The sequence below is a fragment of the Mixophyes fleayi genome, chromosome 3 (genome assembly GCF_038048845.1).
Source record: "Mixophyes fleayi isolate aMixFle1 chromosome 3, aMixFle1.hap1, whole genome shotgun sequence".
Lineage (NCBI taxonomy): Eukaryota > Metazoa > Chordata > Amphibia > Anura > Limnodynastidae > Mixophyes > Mixophyes fleayi.
This window is the reverse complement of record NC_134404.1, coordinates 289,109,740-289,130,025: the sequence shown is the minus strand read 5'-3', so window position 1 is coordinate 289,130,025 and position 20,286 is coordinate 289,109,740. Positions and strand designations below refer to the sequence as shown.

Here is a 20,286-nt window from a genome sequence, read left to right as displayed (position 1 = left end):
TAACACTGAGTGTTCTCACTGGCACTGGCCTCAGTGATTTTCTGACCACAGTATTCTGGAGTGAAGTACTGTTCGCTGGTACCAGTGGGAGCGCAACTAGCGCAAGCGAACGCAGCGGTATGTAGTTATCTTTTGGTATTGGCTGTACTGTATTATAATTATGTATTGAACTGCTAAATTTTACATCTGCTAAAATAAATTTCTTTGTGCTTTGGAAACACAATACAATCGCTTGGGCAATGCTTATTTGAAAACGATAGAATTACTTTAATACCGGTTACTGGAAAAAAATGTGGTGCTGCTCATAGAAACCAATCCGCTGTTTGCATGGAATTCCCTCTATATTTACGTTAATGCATCCCATTGTAGTTACTAAAAGGTGTAGAAATTTCTGTAGGCAAGAGCAAATATATCTCTATCCAATATGATAAATCTGCTTTAACACCAAGTTATTCTGGTGACATAGCGTTACAGAATAACCAAAATTAGGTTAATGCTGATTTTTCTTAATTTAAGGCAGAATTCTTAATATAGAAATAGCTGTGCAATTCGTGAAACTTAAGTACCTATATATTTCATTTTATTTTATTTCTATAGAGCCACACAATGTATGCAATGCCTCAAAGGGTACAAGACAAACAAACCAGCATCAATTAGAACAGAAGTCATAAGACAATAGGGGGAGTTTCCATTGGCAGCGACCTGCAGCTAGACATCACCAGGATGTCTGGCTGCGCACATTGCCAGTTATTGCGGTAAGGAATCTTTGCCTCAACATCGGCGTGATGCGTCTCCGGAGACACTGCGCTGAATCAACCCTTCCTCTATTAATACGTTCGCTGTTGTGATAAGCTTACAATGTAATTATGCATATAAACATCACCACATGCATGCTGTAAAATCACAAGAAAGTAGTAGAGCCCATACCTGTTAAACTCCATTTTGCATCCTTCTCTTCTGAGGTTAGAGAGATGACAAAAATATGGGGCCCATCTTGTGTAGTCTGAGCCACGACATCAAGGAGCTAAACAAAGCACACAACATATCATCATCATTTATTTATATAGCGCCACTGATTCCGCAGCGCTGTACAGAGATCTCATTCACATCAGTCCCTGCCCCATTGGAGCTTACAGTCTAAATTCCCTAACGTACACACACAGAGAGAGAGAGAGAGACTAGGGTCAATTTTGATAGCAGCCAATTAAACTACTAGTATGTTTTTGGAGTGTGGGAGGAAACCGGAGCACCCGGAGGAAACCCACACAAACACAGGGAGAACATACAAACTCCACACAGATAAGGCTATGGTCGGGAATTGAACTAGTGACCGCAGCGCTGTGAGGCAGAAGTGCTAACCACTTTGCCACCGTGTTGCCCTATATTCATATTTTGGGGGAAATGTAAGCAATCATGCATTTAAAAAATAAAATATGGTTTGGGTTTCAACAGCATAATTAGGGTTTACAGGATATCAGCATGGCACATTTATACTTTATAATGTATACATAGCAGTACAGGTATCATTGTGTTTTGACATCTTTTTTTTAAAAACACAATGATGTAATAGTGAACATTCAATAACAAATTCTACAACTGTATTATCCCAACACCCTCACCACCCAAGCAAGTGTTGTGATTAAATGGGCAAAATTAGGGTCTTAAACGTCTCCTTTCACATCTATTTTAGATGTGTTTGCCAAAAGCAACAAGAACCTTTTGTGCTCACTTCAAATATGTCCTTTGTATGTCAGAGAAAGCAGGCCTGTTTCCTGCAGCACATCATCTTATCTGCAATGATTATATAATAGCACGCACAAGTCGTCCATTGCTCACGTACACACCCATACGAATATTTGGTTATTTATATACGCCTAACATACTATTATAAATTACTTTTAAAGCATTCATTTTAAGCACTGTATAAACTGACAAAGCTTAACAATATAACTGCAAACACATTTTTAATAAATATTTAACCCCCACTGACCCCCAGTATCACAAGGTCTCCTGCCATTCAGGAAATAAGCCCCTTCCCACTCAGTGCCTGAAATTTCTCCAACAGCTAATTGTACTAAACAGCAGACAAATTGGAATTCGATTGTCACCAAGTACATTTGATACAAACTTTAATTGCTACATTATGCTATTTTTTTCTCTTCAAATTAGTACCTTAATCGCCTGTAAGTAACCCCGTGATGGCCAGAGGTCATTTGCACCTTAATGAATGGAACAATATTTGCATTTTTGTACTGTATTTGTTTCACTGGCCAACTTTTCCTACCTTAGAGGAGGTTATATTGTTTTTTTGGGCGTGGGGGGGGGGGGATTTAGATGAGAGATTGCTTTTATTTGGTAACATACTGGTTTAAATTGATTTTATTTTATGGACATTAGACAGGACAAAACAGGCTAAATCACCCAAAAAAGTATTTTTGTTTCCAGATTTCTTCACAGTTCCTAGTTCAGTAAGGGGAACCAGATTAATGTTCTTTTAACTCATAACTGAACATGCCATTGTACTGGCCCTAGTTAATATTTATTTTCTTAATTTAGCCAGGGGAGAGTTCTGGGGAATCACCCGAGACTCAAATTTGTCTCTACTACCTTCAGCCTGAAAGATCTAATGCAAATTGGAGCCAATAGTAACGAATACAGAAATGACTATTCTCTCTATATAGCGTGGATATGAGACACCAGTATCAGGTCTCCTATGCATTTAGCAGGACCGTTCTACACTGCATGGAAAGTCCTGCGACATATGGACGACATCACTGGGATTTCCTTCTACAAATGCAGCATTTTCCAGCTGGTGGAGACTAATGGTATTCATGGAGACAGAGGTCCTTAAGGCTCCCAAATAACTCTGATGTGAACTAGCTACACATCTACAGAGATCTGTGCATATAAGTCAGGGCAGGCGTATTCAAGTTAAATATGTTGTTACAGATCAAATTTTACAAGCTGCTTCTTAGAGTGCAGCAACGCCCTCACCAATTGTCCATTTCTAGTTTCCTAACTTTATTAAAAAAATTATATATGATTAACAAGATACACAGTATAAAAGACACCACAAAAAGAACAGACATAATCATTAATCTAACATTATAACATTGTTGGTAGCCCACACTATCTCCGCACCTTATCCTCGTTTCTCTGCTTATACGTCTCCAACCCCAGTTTTTGCTATTACACCGCTTTATATAAACTTCTTCCACTATAGTGTATCTGTCATGTGTCCATTACAATTGGCATGCAGTAAACTGTTTTGTTTTTTTTTTGTACGTTTCAATAACGTCTGTGTACTAAAAGCACCCAATCTGTCATATGGTTTATACTTTTATCTTTAAGGATAGATGTCGAGGTGTTTAGGCATTACACATTCATCCACAATTCCTGCAAGAACACTAGAGTGTAAATGTATTATATATATATATATATAAACATGCAAGTGCATATACAATTCTATATTGTATAAACCTGATTTACATGCTATATATCTAGTTTATTTTACCTTTGAATTTGAAAGCACTGGATTCTTCGACTGAAAGACAAAAAAAAAAAAAAAAATCAAAAGCCTTAACAATTAAATCCCTATAATCATACTAATCATTTGTATACAGTGATGAAAGCAGTCTGGAAAAGGCTGAAAAACCCAACTATTGCTCTCACCCCCAAGAACATCCCCAGTTATACTGATATGAAGCAGGTACTCCATCAGGTCCAGAGCAGGACAGCTCAGAACCCCAAAGAGACCAGGCGCCCATTTATATAAATCACAAGTCACTTCATCCAAAGCAAGGTACCTTTCTTTAAAATTAACTATTTCATACATACTGTGTTTACTTGCATTTTTATTTATTGATTTTATGTTTGCATGATTAGATATTTTAGCAAGTGTTCCTTTTATTTAATTTTAGTCATAATTTGACTGATTGTGTTATTTTCAAATAAATGTGAGGTCTTTCATTTATGCAGATTTGCCTTTTCTATATATATTTTATAAGGCTCATGGAGGGGGGTTTCTTTTCCCATCTATTTATTTTGATGCCTTTGCAAGGTCTGTGCTAATTATCAGGCGCTACGGACACTTAGTGGCGCCCTATAAATAAAAATTAATAATAATCAGCAACAGCATGTATCTTGCATTAGGGAGGGGGGGGGAAGGAGCGAACACCTTTTTCTGCCCCCGCTTACTACTCAAGGTCCTTACTATACTTGAGTTCGCTAGTCCATCCCTTCCCTCCCCTATCGTCCGCCCATTAGCATAGAAAGGTAGAAATTACATACACGTCTAAGTTTGCATACAGAGCTAGTCGTATGCCCTTTTTATCCGCAGTATGAAAATGCACATTTTACAGTTAGCGATTAAACAAACAACACAATTTACAATCAGTACTATATCAAAAGTCACCTTAGAATTCCAGGAACTTGTATTATAACCACTGTTAGAAAAACATAAACATATACACGGACACAAACTATATGACATACCTGATTTACAGGATGCTGTGAGGTTGCCAACTTCTTCTATAAAGGGGAAGGGGGGGGGGGGGGGGGGAACAAAAGAGGTGAAAATCTCAGTTTGAAGTAACACATGTGCAATTTGCCATTAAAAAATATAGACATTAACAAAATATAAAGTATTAGCAACCAAAGCTATAAACGGAAACAAAAAAATGCACAGTAAAAAGACGTTGGGCTAGATATACTAAGCTGCGGGTTTGAAAAAGTGGGGATGTTGCCTATAGCAACCAATCAGATTCTAGCTGTCATTTTGTAGAAAGCACTAAATAAATGAAAGCTAGAATCTGATTGGTTGCTATAGGCAACATCCCCACTTTTTCAAACCCGCAGCTTAGTAAATCTAGCCCTTAATCTCTCGGTGGGATGTAGACATATATACAATAAGGATGGAATAAAGCACTTGTATCGCTTCTCATTCAGGGACTCTAATTAATACAATTGACTTGATAGCCGACCGATATCAGAACCATTTATTCTGTACAAACTTATAAAGCTGTGGTAGGATGTGTCTTACCTATTCTTCTCTCACCATTTTATTTGATAATGCCCCCTGGCTTTTAGGTATATGTTTTTCATCTGTTTTTTAAATTTTTTAAAACTTTTCTTGCTCTGTTCTATTAAAAAACATAAGTTAAAAAAGTCAGAATAAAAATTTAATAATACAGAATATAACACTTACATTATGCAAAGTGATTGAATGGCTTTGTGCATTACAATCAATGGTTTCAAAGTTTTCCCCATTCTTTATGACAAAATCGTGCACCTCTGTATTTTTTGGCAGCTCCTACAAAATACAAAGAACATTTATATATAAGATGGGCTAGAGACACAGACAACAGCAACGACTGGCAGTGATAAAGGATTAGAATACAATTTACTAATAAGTTGAAAGACCAAGAGGGCACACTATGGTTAAATAAAATCAGGAGCAGGCTGGACTGGGGGGCATTTGCCCCACGGGCTAAGCCCATAGTGGGCTACCTTGGGCTGGGTTACTGGGCCACCTGCATTTTTTTCCGTAAAAATGTTCCCAATAGGTTGCCGAGTCGAGTCTTGCCCCCTGGGCTAAAATTTGCCAGCCCTCCCCTGAATAAAATATATACTATGTATAAAAATCAACCCACTGTAGCATTGATTTTAGAAACAAGCACAGCTGGGTGTAACAGTGCCACTTTTTTTTTTTTTTTTTTTTTTTTAAAGTAATTTTTATTGGTTTTTTTTTAAAAAACAAAAACAATGAGATTGAAACATACCAAGAGAATGTATAAACATACTGTATACATATGAAATTCAATAGAGTTTACACATAATAGAAAGACTTAGATTAATTCTCTAAAATCCGGTATGTTATTTATGGAAAAGAAAAAGAAAAATGTTGTTTGTTTTTATTTTTCAGAGGGAGGGGGGAGACGAACAACAGGGGAAGGAAAGGGAGGTTATGGGAATGGGGAGGGGAACAGGAGAATATTCTACTCATTGTATTATGCCTCAGATTGTAGGGTAGAGAGGCATTGACCCGTGTGGCTATATGAAGAACGAATTAAATCAGAATTTTCCAGAACATATGCGCAATGATCCTTCTTAAACCTGACAGGGGAACCTATACAAACCAACAGAGATTTGTCAACCAGTTGTCAAGGGAGGTTCAGCATAATAGTGATTCGTCCAGGAAGACCATGGGCTAGATTTACTAAGCTGCAGGTTTGAAAAAGTGGGGATGTTGCCTATAGCAACCAAGCAACCAGATTCTAGCTTTCATTTATTTAGTACCTTCTACAAAATGATAGCTAGAATCTGATTGGTTGCTATAGGCAACATCCCCACTTTTTCAAACCCGCAGCTTAGTAAATCTAGCCCCATGTGTTTTTGAAGTTCACTGGTTTCGCTTTGAGGAGAGCTGTGATGCTTTCCATCCTATAAACTGACCAAACTTTGTTGATAGTGGCTGAGAGTGAGGGGGGAGAACAGTGCCACTTTCATCAGTAAAGCAACATGATCTTTGTTGTCCCACTTCACGACACATAGAAAGGTCATATGTGTGAGCTCATACATCGCTCCTTTGTGTGAACTCACTTCTTCTGTGTGAGAACTATATGACATATTACACCATTATAACCAGCCCCCTTCCATACTAATTGCTTTACAAGACTCAGCTCCATGGATAGAATTCTTGCTATTTGTTCATACCACATTTGTAAAACTATTAAGATGACAGGACATTCTGCCCTGAAACACTTTTTCTTTAGGTTTCACTCCACAAATAAGCTTGTAAGGCTAGACAGGTTTGTGTGCTGTCACAGTGCAGGCAGAGCGCAGAGGGGCGTTCCAAAACCTCTCTGCGCACTACACCTCGTGCCACTGTAGTCCATGACATTGTAGAACTATAAATCATTAATAACAGCATGAAAAAACAAGCCAATGATCAAAATAAAAATTCTTTATGTTGGAAAAGAAAACACACCAATATTATTATTATTATTAATTTTTATTTATAGGGCGCCACAAAGTATCCGTAGCGCCGTACAAGGACAAACAATGGCACAGTACAAGGTGAAACAGCACAGTACAAGTAACAGTAAGCACTATAACTCTGGGGGCTCAGGCACAGCATGAAAGAGAGGGAGGGAGGGGAAAAGTGAGTACAGGCAGGTAACTATGGCCCAAGAGGGTGGGCACGGATGACAGGTTGAGAGTCACTGAGGGGAGCGGAGAGAAGCGAGAGGAGACAGAGGGCAGAGGGACTGAGAGGAGGTGAGCTGAGTAGCTGGAGAGCGCAGTTAAAAGTGATGGAAACAGAAGGTAGGAGAGCCCTGCTCAAAGGAGCGAACAATCTAAAGGGAGGGGAAGACAGACACATGGATGAGAAAAATATATATTTTTCCCCTTAGGTTTGTTGCTTTAATACACATAACAATCAAACAGTGCGCCACCTTCCGTGTGTCAAATGCTTTAGGATTTATTTCAATTAGCTGTTGGTGTGGCGGGTGTTCTGTGACAATAATCCCATTAGATCATTCAGAGTCAATGTACTTAAACTGGCAGCTTGATGTCACAGGGTGTTTATCAAGTGGTTCACACTCGTTAATGAATATTTATAGATAACCAGACAATGGGTAACTTTGTGCTGGCATGTGAAAAGGTGACTAAAAGTGAATGTATGTTACACTAAATGTAAGATATGTTATTTATATGTGGTTTGTTAAACCATCTGTTCAAGGTGCAGACGTGTATAAATGACAGGCACTCTAATGCAATGATTGGCCCTCCAAGCCTTCACCTGCTCCCAGATGCTTCCTGCACTAATGTCAGATTTGTTTGTTGTATGATTTGTAAAAATAGTTTAATATGCCTGTTTGTATGTTATTACAGAAAGATAGATTCAATGACTCCACTGAAGACAATTGCATAGATTCAGTCCTATTTGCTATGGATGTGAAGGTCGGTTAGGTCATAATACAGAGGAAGTTATCCAGAACTGGACAACCCCTAAATTTGTATCTACTTATAGATTTTTAGTTTCTCACCCACTGAGGTGCAGATGAAATTAACACTTACACCCCAGTTAGGGTTATCGACTGCAGATTTAAATATTGTGTCCAGCTATCTTGCTTACTTTAGAATGGTAACCATAGCTACTGCTCCCATGAACCCCCCCCCTGTGTCAGATTCCGCACGGCTGTCAGTTCCTCATTCTTCTTTGATGACACAGCCAAAGTGTGTGCACCTCACCTTGATTCATCAGTGTTTTCTTTGATTGAATCTGGAGCTTGCGGCATGTTCACACTCTACCCAGGTCAATCAAGAGGAATGGGGCAGTGACTAAACCCAACCGCAGCAGGGATTATGTAATCTGTATAAAGTGCTTCAATTATAGTTTGTGTGTTCCGATGTAAAAACATGCTGATTATACAAACATTTACAGAAACATCACTGGCATTATCCAACATTTTTATAAATAGGATTGCAAAAACAAGGGGACACCCCTTCAAATTTGTACTGCCCATTTATTAATAATTTACACTATCGTGCCTCACCATATGTTTATGCTGCAATTAAAGAACGCGTTTATTTTCAAGTTTGTCAATTTCTGAATACTGAAAGGAGCTGCTGATTTCATATCAATTTCCTTTATTCACAGGGTTAATTTCAGTTATAGAATCGTATGTCAGTCAAGTCTAAATACATATAGCGGAGGTGATCATTATTGAACTTGTTTCACAACGACACTTACGTCAATGGTGGAAAACTTATTGTAACATTGGTTATACTTCAGATACCATTCCACAGTAATCTTCACAGGATCTGGACACTCTATTTTCTCAACTGTTAAAGAAAGAACATGTATTTACATCATCATTATCCTGCATGATACATAAAGCAGTGTACATCATAAGCTACAATCAAATCGGTTGGGGTTTTTTTTGTTCCCCCTGAAAATTATAAGCAGATACTTAAAAAGGACCAGTAATATTTTATCTGAAGGATATTTTCTTTTATATGTCCTAGAAAATCAAGTGCCCCCCGATGCTTCCTCAGTCCGGGAGAGTCTAAAATCTCTGACACATAGGACCTGATTCACGTCCGACTGCAACTTGCATGTAAATTGCATTTAAAAAAAGAAAGAACAGCAGGAACTTGTGCATAGTTCGACCGTACTCAATTCCAAGCATATTTCAAGATTTGTTTCCATATGAATCTGGGTGCAAATACATCCTGCCTACACAGTACTTGTCATATCTGGATACATAGCACAGACTGCAAAATATGCACGGTCACATTAGAACGCACACAAAAAAAATGTGATCATGAAATAATCATAAATATAAATATATAGTAGCACGTATAAGTGTAGTTTTTAAATCAAAGACAATGCCTGTCATCACCATCCGTCGGCATTTACACCTGTCCTGTTGTGGGTGCAAACGATACAGATGAAAACAAGAGTACGTATGACAAACACAGGACACCTTTACTGCACATAGTCTACCTTGGTCTGTCCTAACCCTTCCCAGTTTCACCTCTCTAGTTGTAGACAGACGTAAGGAACATTTCCATTCAGGCATGCATGCAAGATACACAACGCAAATGGACATACGTCCGAACATGAATCAGGCCCTCTATGTCAATAGCGAATATCAGCTGTGGAGATGGACTTATGTTCGCTCCTGGTGCTTTACTTCACAAACTATATAAGGAAGCCAACATGAGTCTGCCTCCACAGCTGATATTTGGTGTTGGCATGCAGTGCGTGGAGATCTCATGTTCACCCAGGAGAAGGTAGCAGTTAGGGGAGCCTCTTCTTTTTATTACATACATAGCGCACAAGGCTCTAATACCACTTTCATACTGCCGCCCCGGAAATATCCCGGGTTGTTAACCCGGGATATTGCCGGGGCACAGGGCAGTATAGATAACAAGATTCCCGGGTCGGGCGGGTTCATACGGCACCTGCACGACCTGGGTTTTAGAAAAAAAGAAAAAAAAAAGTGTAAAAAAAATGTTTAAATTAAAAAAAAAAATACATAACAATTGTTTACTTAACTTATTTTCAGCCAGCGGTGTCTCCGGTGCGTTGCCGGCTGTCAGGGAGACTTCTGGGTACTAAAAGGACGTCATTTCTAGTCCATTAGAAATTACGTCATTTTAGTACCCAGAGGTCCCCCTGACAGCCGGCAACACACCGGAGACACCGCTGGCTGAAAATAAGTTAAGTAAACAATTGTTATGTATTTTTTATTAATTAAAATCTTTTTTTTTTTTACTTCCCCATTTTTTTTTTTTTACAGTATGAATGGTGAGACCCGGGAATTACACGGGTTGCACCATTCATACTGCAGGCGAGCGGGGTCCAACCCGGGAATTACCCCTCGCAAAATCCCGGGTCTCAGTCCCGGGATTTTAGACCCGGGATTTTGTGGTTGGACTATTCATACTGCACCAAGACCCGGGTTTTTCAGCGTGCCTCTGCAAAAACCCGGGTTTTTGGTGCAGTATGAATGGGGTATAAGTAAACGGTCCTTCATCTTGCAAACTTGTCCATACTTTGCATCTTCAATACCAGTCTGAATTTGCAGGTAGATGAAAACTAACATATCATTTTGTTTTAACACTTTTAAAACAATTTAGCAGAACATACCAATTGCACTCGTCTGACCTGTGGGTAATCTGAATAAACAGATCACCCCCAGCATTACTTATTTACTTTACAATAGATAGTCTATAAGAAACAGTTAAAGCACTGCAAGATATGAAGATCATCCTGTATAAGAACCTGTTTCAGTAAGAGTCTCTTAGGGAGTTGACAGCTACACAGCCTGCAGACATTGTGTCACACTGCACATAAACCCTGTCTTAAGTATGAGAGCATTAGCAATGTGACTGAAATAAAAAGAGATGGCACAATGAACAGAACCAGGACATCAGAAATTCTATTTGCATAATTAGGTTAATAACAACCTTAATAATACTATTTAGTAAACTCAAAAATGAAATAAAATAAAAAAAAAAACATTTGGAAGAGACAATGAGGAAGTCACCATTACCCCTGAGAAAGCAGGCTGTGACCTGCAAAACCAGAACTTGCTTGTCGTGTTTTATTAAAATATTTAATTTGACTTGGAAAAAAAAAAAAAAAAAAAAAAAGGACTGTTACTAGGGTTCTGTTCAATGCGCAGGGTAATTTCTCCATATTCTCCAACACTACCAGTCTACATTCACCAAGGGCTTTCAACCCAGCAACATCAGATGTGGAACGTAGGTGTATTCTACATGTGCTTAAAGGGATAGTACAGCCCCATTGTTCTGTAAACGCCTACCACTGCTTGTGGCAGGAAAAAGCAGCAAACCTTTCAAAAGGAGAGGGGGGGGGGGATCTCTAAACAAATCATATGTCACCATCTATAGTACTGAACATGCTCTCTATCTAAGCTTCCATTACCAACCCCTCTCATGAAAAGGGATTGTTTTTACAAAAGGGAGGGTGTACAACTCTTAATCCAGAGATGTAGGCCTCTTATGTGACAGTAATACTTAACTATTTTAATTGAATTAAAAAATGTTTTAAACTTACTACACCAATGGAGTACAATCTCTCTTTGTAACGATTCTACCAGGAGCTGCCGATTTAAATCTGCTGCCCAACATGATGTAGGAGCGAATGAGATGAAACAAGTGCAACCTCCCTCATTCCCCCAGGGACAACGTTTATAACTGTGCTTTACTCACACATCTTTTGAGTAGAAATTTTTCACCATATTAAACCTTTCAGATGCAGGTCACGTGAATGGATCTCAGCTATGAGCTTAAGAGGGAGCCAGTGTTACACGAGTTGAGTGAGGTTACACAGACATGTTGACAGAACACCTTTGGAAAGATTCCCGCACACCTAGAGAAGTGTGGACACCCGCTTTGAGTTTGGAGTTGTGTAAACAGCACTTTATTTTATAATCTCTCTCAGATGTTTTGCATTTACATTCTTTTAGAAATCTGTGAAAGACCTTTTATCACAAGAAAGCAAACAAATCAGTCATATTTGCAGATTAATAGGATTAGATGGTGCCAACAATTAGTTTATACAGTAAAAAATTGCTCTTTCATAGTGTATTACTGTTAAATGTAACACACTTTGCGTGCTCTAATTTCAGATACCTCATAACCAAATACTCTATTAACAAAAAACAAAAACAAAAAAAACCCACATAACTAATCTAAAGCTTGTATATTCAGCTTGAAGTATATCATTAAACATAATATAACACAGAGAGACATACAAACATAGAAAAATATGTACAGAACTCAGGCCAAACATGCAAACACGTTGTACTTACATTTCACATGTATGTTTGTGCGGTTAAATAATATCTTTTTGAAGGAAATCGGTAAAGAGTCCTGAAAAATAAAGATGATTAAAATATAACTATAATTAACATTCATAGCTTTTTAATATCACATATTAATGTGAATCTTAATTAAGATACCTATAAAAGTATCTACCAAAACAAATGAAGAACTTGAGAAAATTAGGGATACAAACTATATTTAAATCAGATGTGGTTCAGGTCATGCTGGTCACTATTGTGTCTGATACACCTAGAAGAAGAGACCTTTTTGACTTAGGGGAAGATCTATAAACAGTGGATTTTGATCAAATCTCTTATTACTTAGGGACTTACCTTTATGTAGATTAGGTGAATTACAAATTGTAACTAAGTAAAGCTCCACTTTTTCAAACCACCAAAAAATAAATAGAAAAAAAGAATCAACATTCATCACAATCACCAAAATCATTGATTTCTGCATATCGAACTACAGAATCCAGGTATCTACTAGCCAGCAATGTACAACATCGCCATGGAAATATCCATAAATAATCTCACTGGTTTCAAACAGTTGTGTCGGAATGAGATTTCCCATTCAATTCAGTGGGCGCAGAAAGCCCATAAAAGTGCATTGTCGACTGAAATGAATGTGAAAACACTGCTATACTATAAAAATATATTCAACTAAACACTATTCTGGAAGTAGCAATCCCAGCAAACCCTGGCAGCCATTCACTGATTGGACTTGCTGATTCTTGTCAATCTATGCTGGCACAATTTCACAATAGCATTTCATTGCTTTGTTCTTAATGCCATTGATATCAATGGGGCTGGAGGTCAGTAACTGCTCAGCCAATAACAATAGGCCAACATATGAAGATTGCTTGTGAGTGGCTGAGTTTTTTCAATTAATTTCAAAAGGACAATGTAGTTTAATGTGATCTCTGCACCAATTAAAAATTAATTGCTTATTCAAATGAAAAGAAAATAGGCAACTTTGCTCAGCAGAGAAGAGTAATACCACCCAAAATTGCCTGATTATTAGTAGATTTGAGAGCTTTGATAATTAACACTTTATTTATGGCACTGTTGGGCACAAAACCAACCTTTGATTTAGCTTTCCTTTTGATAGAAATGATTGTTGGTGGGAGACATGAGGACAGTAATGAATATATTGTTCAACCTCCTCCATGAAGCTGTTTTTTCCTGGGCTTTGCTGGTTCTGTAATACCGCCACTTTATTTTAGCCACGGTTCTCATAGGAGAGGCAACTCGGATTGAATACTGTTTGAGCTATGCTGCAAGACTTAAACAGGAAAACTCTCCCCTTGCATTTGCACCAAAATAGCCAGACGCAGTGTAATAAATGTATGGCATGGTGGGTTGCACAAAACATTTAAAATTTGTTTAGATATGTTTTCTTATATAACATTTTTTTACAACATTTAAGAGGCCTATGTGATCTGTTGAAGGGACTTCCAGAGCAATGCAGCACAAGCAGATGTAAGACTGTCCATAAACGCATCACAAGTCATTAGGCACTGCACAATCACATATTCAATAACATTCTTATGCTCTGGGAGAACAATCCATCCAAAATAAACTCTATGGATTAATCTCACAAGAGATCAAATGACCTGACATGATAATAGTCTAACATATACAATGACAGGCGTGGTTGGATCAACCCTCTACCATAGTGTTTTGTCAGAAACATGCAGGTAGTGAAGGAGTGCTGTAAAGTATCATGTCAAATGTTAAACATTAACAATGAAGCCATCAATAAAAGTATTCACTTAGTGAGCAGAATGTAATTGCTACACAAGTTACCATTCAGTTTCATTTACACTATTATAAGTAAGGGATACAGGAATAATTTGAAAAGTAATAACTAGAATAATGAAATATACTGCAAATAATATATACCTCAGGAATGACAGTATCCAGGGACCATTTAAAAAGAGATCTCAAAGCGCACACGCACACACGGTTCTCCAGGCAAACAGAGGTAAATGAATTATTTTCTGGGAGATAACCCACCTTCACATTTTGTCACATAGCATTTAAGAGAATGTATGTATACTTGAAAGATGTAGTGTGACAAAAGGACACATAGGAGGGAATTCAATTGGCCATGTTACTGTAAAAAGTAACGCGGCCAGCGCACTATTACCGTTATTACGGTAATCGTGCACGCCTATCTCACCTATACTATACAGGGTATAGCGTAGGTGCAAAAGGCGTGTGCACCTAAAGTTGTTAGATAACCATAGTTCCATCCCCATTAAACCCGACCTCCAGGATAAGTCTGAGTTTATGTTTAACCAAGCCCCCAGGAAAGGAGACAATAGAGAGAACGAGAAACTAGAGCATCAAACGTAGGAGCCGGTGTCCCCCAATGGACTAGGAGAAACAGATTTTTACAAAGAACACTCACTTTCTTACCTGGGGATACACATCCCGGCCAACATCTCTGACGTGTTTGACATTAATTCGCTATTGATTGCCCAGCTTACCAGGTTATCATCCACTTGGATGGGCTATGTCGTCTCCCGGCTGGGTAGAGTGGCTGCATTCAAAATGATGTTGCTTTCTAAACTTATGTATGTTTTTAGAACTATCGAATATCTACTCCCAAAGAAGTATATGGACGCGCTCCACTCCCTTATACTTAAATACATCTGGAGGGGCAAACCCTCCCTTCTGTTCTTTACCCAAATGGCTCTGCCCAGCAAACAAGATGGGTTTGCCCTACCTAACCTGGTAAAATATCAAGAGGCATGAATTGTATCTCCGATCCGGGATTGGGCTCTTCCAGCTCATCACAAGCCCTGGGTTGGCCTTGAACGTGCCTTTCACCCTTCCTTTCCCATAGCTGAACTGATCTGGCTTCCTGATTTTCTGAGATCTTGACCCTTCCAGCCCCCCTCTTCCATCTGGGATGCACTTAGTGTTTTGGATAGGACAGTAGGATCCTCCCCAGATTTTGTGCCCCCAACCAGTATTCTCTCTCTCCAGTGTTTCTACACTTACCCCAGACCTTGAACTCTCTGGTTGGCTCTCCAAGAGCTTTTGCTCTTTGGCACATTTACTGAGCGCTGAGGGTCTCTGCTCCTTTGCGCAACTGCAGGATCGCTTTGGCCTTCCCTCTAAAGACTTCTACAAGTACCTGCAGCTGCAACACTGGATTACTCACCTTCTACATCAGACTTGCCCGTTGAACTCTCCTCTATTCTAAACTGACTAGAGGCAAGAATAAAGGAAGTATTATATTCTGGTACATCTACCTCACCACTCTCCCTGTTACGACTCAAACAAAGTGGGAATCCGATCTTGATATAGGTCTCTCCTCAACTCAATGGGATTACATTTACAATAATCTATCTAAAATGTCTAAATGTACTAATCACTTAGAAATGTTTATGAAGCTTCTACATAGGACCTACCTAACCCTGTCCCAACGACACAAGATATGACACTCTCACTCTCAGCTTTACTGGTGTCAATGCGGGGCTGTTGGAGATATCGGTCATGTGTTTTGGTCCTGTCTGGTAATTCAGCCAATTTGGGTAGAAGTTTTTCGACTAGCAGAAAAAGTAACAAATGTGCAACTAACCCCATCTCCACTCATCGCCCTTCTCCAACTATTCCCCAAACAACTGCCGAAACACCATAGATATGTGTGGCCATATCCTTATCACTGCTAGAGCAGCCATTGCACAACAGTGGAAGCAATCCTCCTCTCTCTCCACTTACAAAATTGTAGATAAAATCTACTTCAGTTAGGAGATCAAGACATACACGGTCCATTATTCTATGGCACCATCCTCACCCATTGTCAAGTGGATGACCTGGCATGAGTTCACCACTGAAGGTGAGGGTTCTAAGATGTTATGCCCACCAGACGACCACTGCTACTTATGACCCTCTTGTGCAGCCTCTTCAAGTTTCCCCATGAGACATACAACAATTTGGTCCTATCTTATCTGCCTGAAGTTTGCCATGTATATTAACCCTCATGCACTAATGTCATTTCATATTTTGATTTTAAGTATCTCATGTTTTGGCTGCACCTGACTCCCTTCCTTTTTTTTTTTGTATCCCTTTCCCTTACCATTTAAATACCCCAATAAAAATAATTCTGTTAAAAAGATAAATAGATTTTATGTAAGTATAAAAATCCTATTTTCGCCCACATCCAATTGGGGGACACCGGGGACATCCCAAAGCTGAAGTAACGGGTGGGGACGCTCAGAAGGACAACACTAAGCACCTCTGTGCCAATTCTGGCCTCTGCAGATGCAAATTCGAGTAAACACTTGAAAAGAAAAAAAATAGTGTCCGCCCGACACTTGCTGAATCAAAAACACCTTGCCATGGCACTTAGAAAGCCAACCCAGAGTTCTCAGGATGAGCCCAAAGATTGTGAGGAGCAGTCCTTTGACACAACCTTAAAGAGGAAAGAAGGCTTAGGTCAAAGCACTGCCTTAACCTCATGAACAAGAAAAAGAAGAAAGACTTGCAAAAAATTGCTACAAGCTCAGAAACTGTTCTAACCAGAGAGATGACTAAGAGGAAACCTGTTTACCAAGTCAGAAACTTCAAATCCACCCTGTGTAAAGTTCTAATAGAAAATGCTGTAAGCAGTCAACACAAAGTTAAAACTAAAGGCGCTTTGACACCTGACCAGAAGGTGAACTAAAACGCAAACCAGCACGAACCTAAACAACCTGTACATCTGAATGAAGAAATGAGATTTTCCTGTTTTTACAAACTAGGCAATACAAGTCTTCTCAATAGAAGGAACATTTTGGCTGAATATGTTTAGAGAACTGATGCATTGGTCGGGAACCGGACCATAGCCTCCCACGTGGCAGACAAGAATTGAACATATTGAACTATCAATGGCCGAAACTTGCTTTGTACCGCATGCTAAGACAACCCTTAGTTCAAATGATTATGGTTTCAACAGCCACACCGCTAAAAACAGACGTTAGAGATTGAGAAGATAATAGACTCTGGAAACCTACATTGACACTAAGGCAGGCAGCAAGAATGCACCTGCCCCACTAAATTAAACTTTAACAACGACCTGAACTCTATAGTCTGTGCTGTTGCTAAAAATGGCCATGGTGGGTAAAGGGATAAAATCAACCTTTACAAAGGACAAAGTGCAGGGGGAGGGATGAAGCACTATCCCCAAGGGCCCAGCATTGAATTGGCAGCTGTTCTGCAGGACGGCCCCCTCTACAAATTTAGTGCCTTACACTATGCTGTAACAGCTACCTGACCCAGCCCCCTAAGCATGCTAATGGCTGCCTCTAGTAAGAGACATCCTACTAGGGGCCCACTGTGTCTTCTACCCTTCCGTTTCCTAAGACTATGATGAGAAGGGACTCACCTGCTGCCAACCTCCGTGTGCACAGTGAAGCAGCGACTGCAGCTGTGAAGCCGCTGCTAGGGACGCCGGGCACATCCTGTGGCGACTGCGGCCAGTTCCCCAGAGCTAAAGGATATTTGTGGTCATCTGTTCATTGCAAATGACCACAAATATCCTTTGAATTATTTACACAGTTGCATACAATAACAGCCATCACAGCATGATACATTTAAATGTAAAGAATGGCTTAGCATGCTCCATCCAACACTATAAACCCAAGAAATATAAAAAAAAAATGAACATTACGCTGGAAGCAAAGTCCAAAGATATTGTACTATATAACTATATTTTTACAACATGTAAAGGAAAGTCAATACGAATTTATGCTTTATAAAGTTACATTAAAAACAAAAAAAAAAGGTCTAGTCATAAAACTTTAGAAGTGCTTTATGTAAAATTATCCTGCCACACGTGCATCTTCTCAGTCACACTCTTAATTACAAGAAAGAAAAACCAGTGGAAAAGAGGGCAGTATAGTACCAAAGGTGGCAGGCACGGGTGACACACATAATTATTAATTTACTAGGCACTGTAGAGTACTCATCTAACTTCATCTGTCTGTGACTTCTGAAGGCAAGCTGTAAAGTACCTTGCTAGCCAGCTATTTGAAGGTATACTAAATAGAATAAGCCCGGTGTAATCAAATTTGATTTCTCTTATCAATATTCTAATGGAAAAAAAGACTGCTTTTGTTATATTTAAAAATATAGGGTGGTCATAAATGAAAAAAATTACACATCTAAAATGAGTAACCTTGTACACACATTTCCCTCGACAGATACTTTGATACAAATCAACTTACAGCAACTTAACAAAGATTAATGTTCAACACAACAGAAGGACATGAAGATTTGTGTTAAAAAAGGGACAATTAAGAATTACTTGCATAATGGAAAAATAAGTGCGGCGTATATGACCTGCACAACACCTAGGTCTCTGACGCTTAACACTCCTCACTGCAGAATAAAAAAAACAAAACAAGTATCACTTTCCAATGGGGTTTGTTTTCTTCTTTTTTTTTTTTATTTTTAAACTGCGACATCTTTGACTGTAGCCAACAATCCATTCATAAAGTAGACTAGATTGAATGCATTTATGAAGAAAAGTGAATTCGTAAAATATGATGTTGCCCACAGAAACCAACAATTTTATAAACTGCACTACAAAAATTATAATCGGATCATCTGTTTTTTAAAGACAACACCACTTTGTTTTCCTTTGCACCGGTTCTCATAAGTGTGCTCCATGCTCATGGATATAATTTAACTACAATAGCATTAGTTGATCATCAAAATAACAGGTTGAAATATTGTCACCACAGCTTATGGCGTTTGTAGCCCTGAACAAAGCATACCTGGAAATAATTGTAACAGGAAGGAAAAAAAAATGGAAAAACAAATCCCCAAATCTGGAATGAGTGTCTTTTAAAGTCGTTGCTCTCCATCCAGCCAGCAGCTGGCATGCTGAGACTTATAGTCCCACTACAGATGGAGAATCGAAGTATTCCACCCTCTGCCTTTAAATACCCCGCTTGCAGCGTCATTGCAATACTGAGCCTGGTGACAGGCTGTCCTCCAATCATCTCAAACCGTACTGACAGAGTGACAGGAGCACTCATCCCCTACCACCCCAAACTGACCCACACCACTGTAAGAAAGGAAATCCCCACTCACACTATAAACTGTCCTTGTCCAGATCCCCGGCTCCGGCACTGCCTGCACCCCTGACAGGACAGTAAGGCCTAGCCACAGCGAGAGAACAGTCAGGGCCGTGCACTGATGACTTGTGCCGTGGACGGCAACCATATTAAAGCCACTGCCGACTCCCCAGGTGCCAGCGTATCCTTCCTCCTTCTCTGTAGACAAGCGTGGTGCAGGATTCCTGTGCCAACCCGGACCCTGCTCACCTGGCCGGCTGTGACATCACTTGTTCACCTGGAGGAAGAGATGAACTTCCACAACGCCCCTTTGTTATAGCCACATTGGAAGGGGAGTTTTGGTTACGGTTTTCCAAAGGCGTTAAAATGAGCAGAGGGGAAATTGTTGTTTCTTATTGAAGAAAGATGTCCTTACTGGAGCATATTTGATTGTAGCGGGGTCGCCATTTTTTTGGAGACCGATCTTCCAATTCAGGCTTATTCATTTGGCTACACAAACATGACTCCTCTAAACCCAAATCGTAGCTGTTTCTCTATTGCTTAGAACGTTAAAGGCTAAAGGTGAAGGAATTGTCACTTTGTTGTCATGTGGAGGAATGTACGTCTAATGACAGGGTGGTGAAGGCAGCTTGTGTCAGTTTACAATAGTCAGGCAAAGAAAGACTTCACAGTAACAGTTACTTCTCCTATTACCATAGTAATACTTTAAGTGGCTTATATTGTATTGCTAAAGGGTCTAGACTTTCTTTCAAATGCACAGTCAGGGGCAAAAGCAGAATTTATAGAAGTTCTCAAATGTTCCCATATGTTTTATTTCTGAATAAAGCAAAAAAGACACTGGCTGC

General features: G+C 39.3%; 1 protein-coding gene across 1 annotated transcript in view; it reads right to left on the bottom strand.

The window, feature by feature from the left end:
• TMEM87B (transmembrane protein 87B) overlaps positions 1-19,801 on the bottom strand; it is a 36,026-nt gene extending 16,225 nt beyond the window's left edge. The window contains exons 1-7 of the mRNA XM_075203760.1: positions 19,458-19,801; positions 12,354-12,414; positions 8,759-8,850; positions 5,207-5,311; positions 4,495-4,530; positions 3,515-3,544; positions 928-1,024 (exon numbers count right to left, since the gene is read on the bottom strand). Coding sequence (XP_075059861.1) covers positions 928-1,024; positions 3,515-3,544; positions 4,495-4,530; positions 5,207-5,311; positions 8,759-8,850; positions 12,354-12,414; positions 19,458-19,589 — 553 coding nt within the window. The 5' untranslated portion in view covers positions 19,590-19,801. The remainder of the gene's footprint in view (positions 1-927; positions 1,025-3,514; positions 3,545-4,494; positions 4,531-5,206; positions 5,312-8,758; positions 8,851-12,353; positions 12,415-19,457) is intronic.
• Between the last annotated feature and the right edge of the window lie 485 nt (positions 19,802-20,286).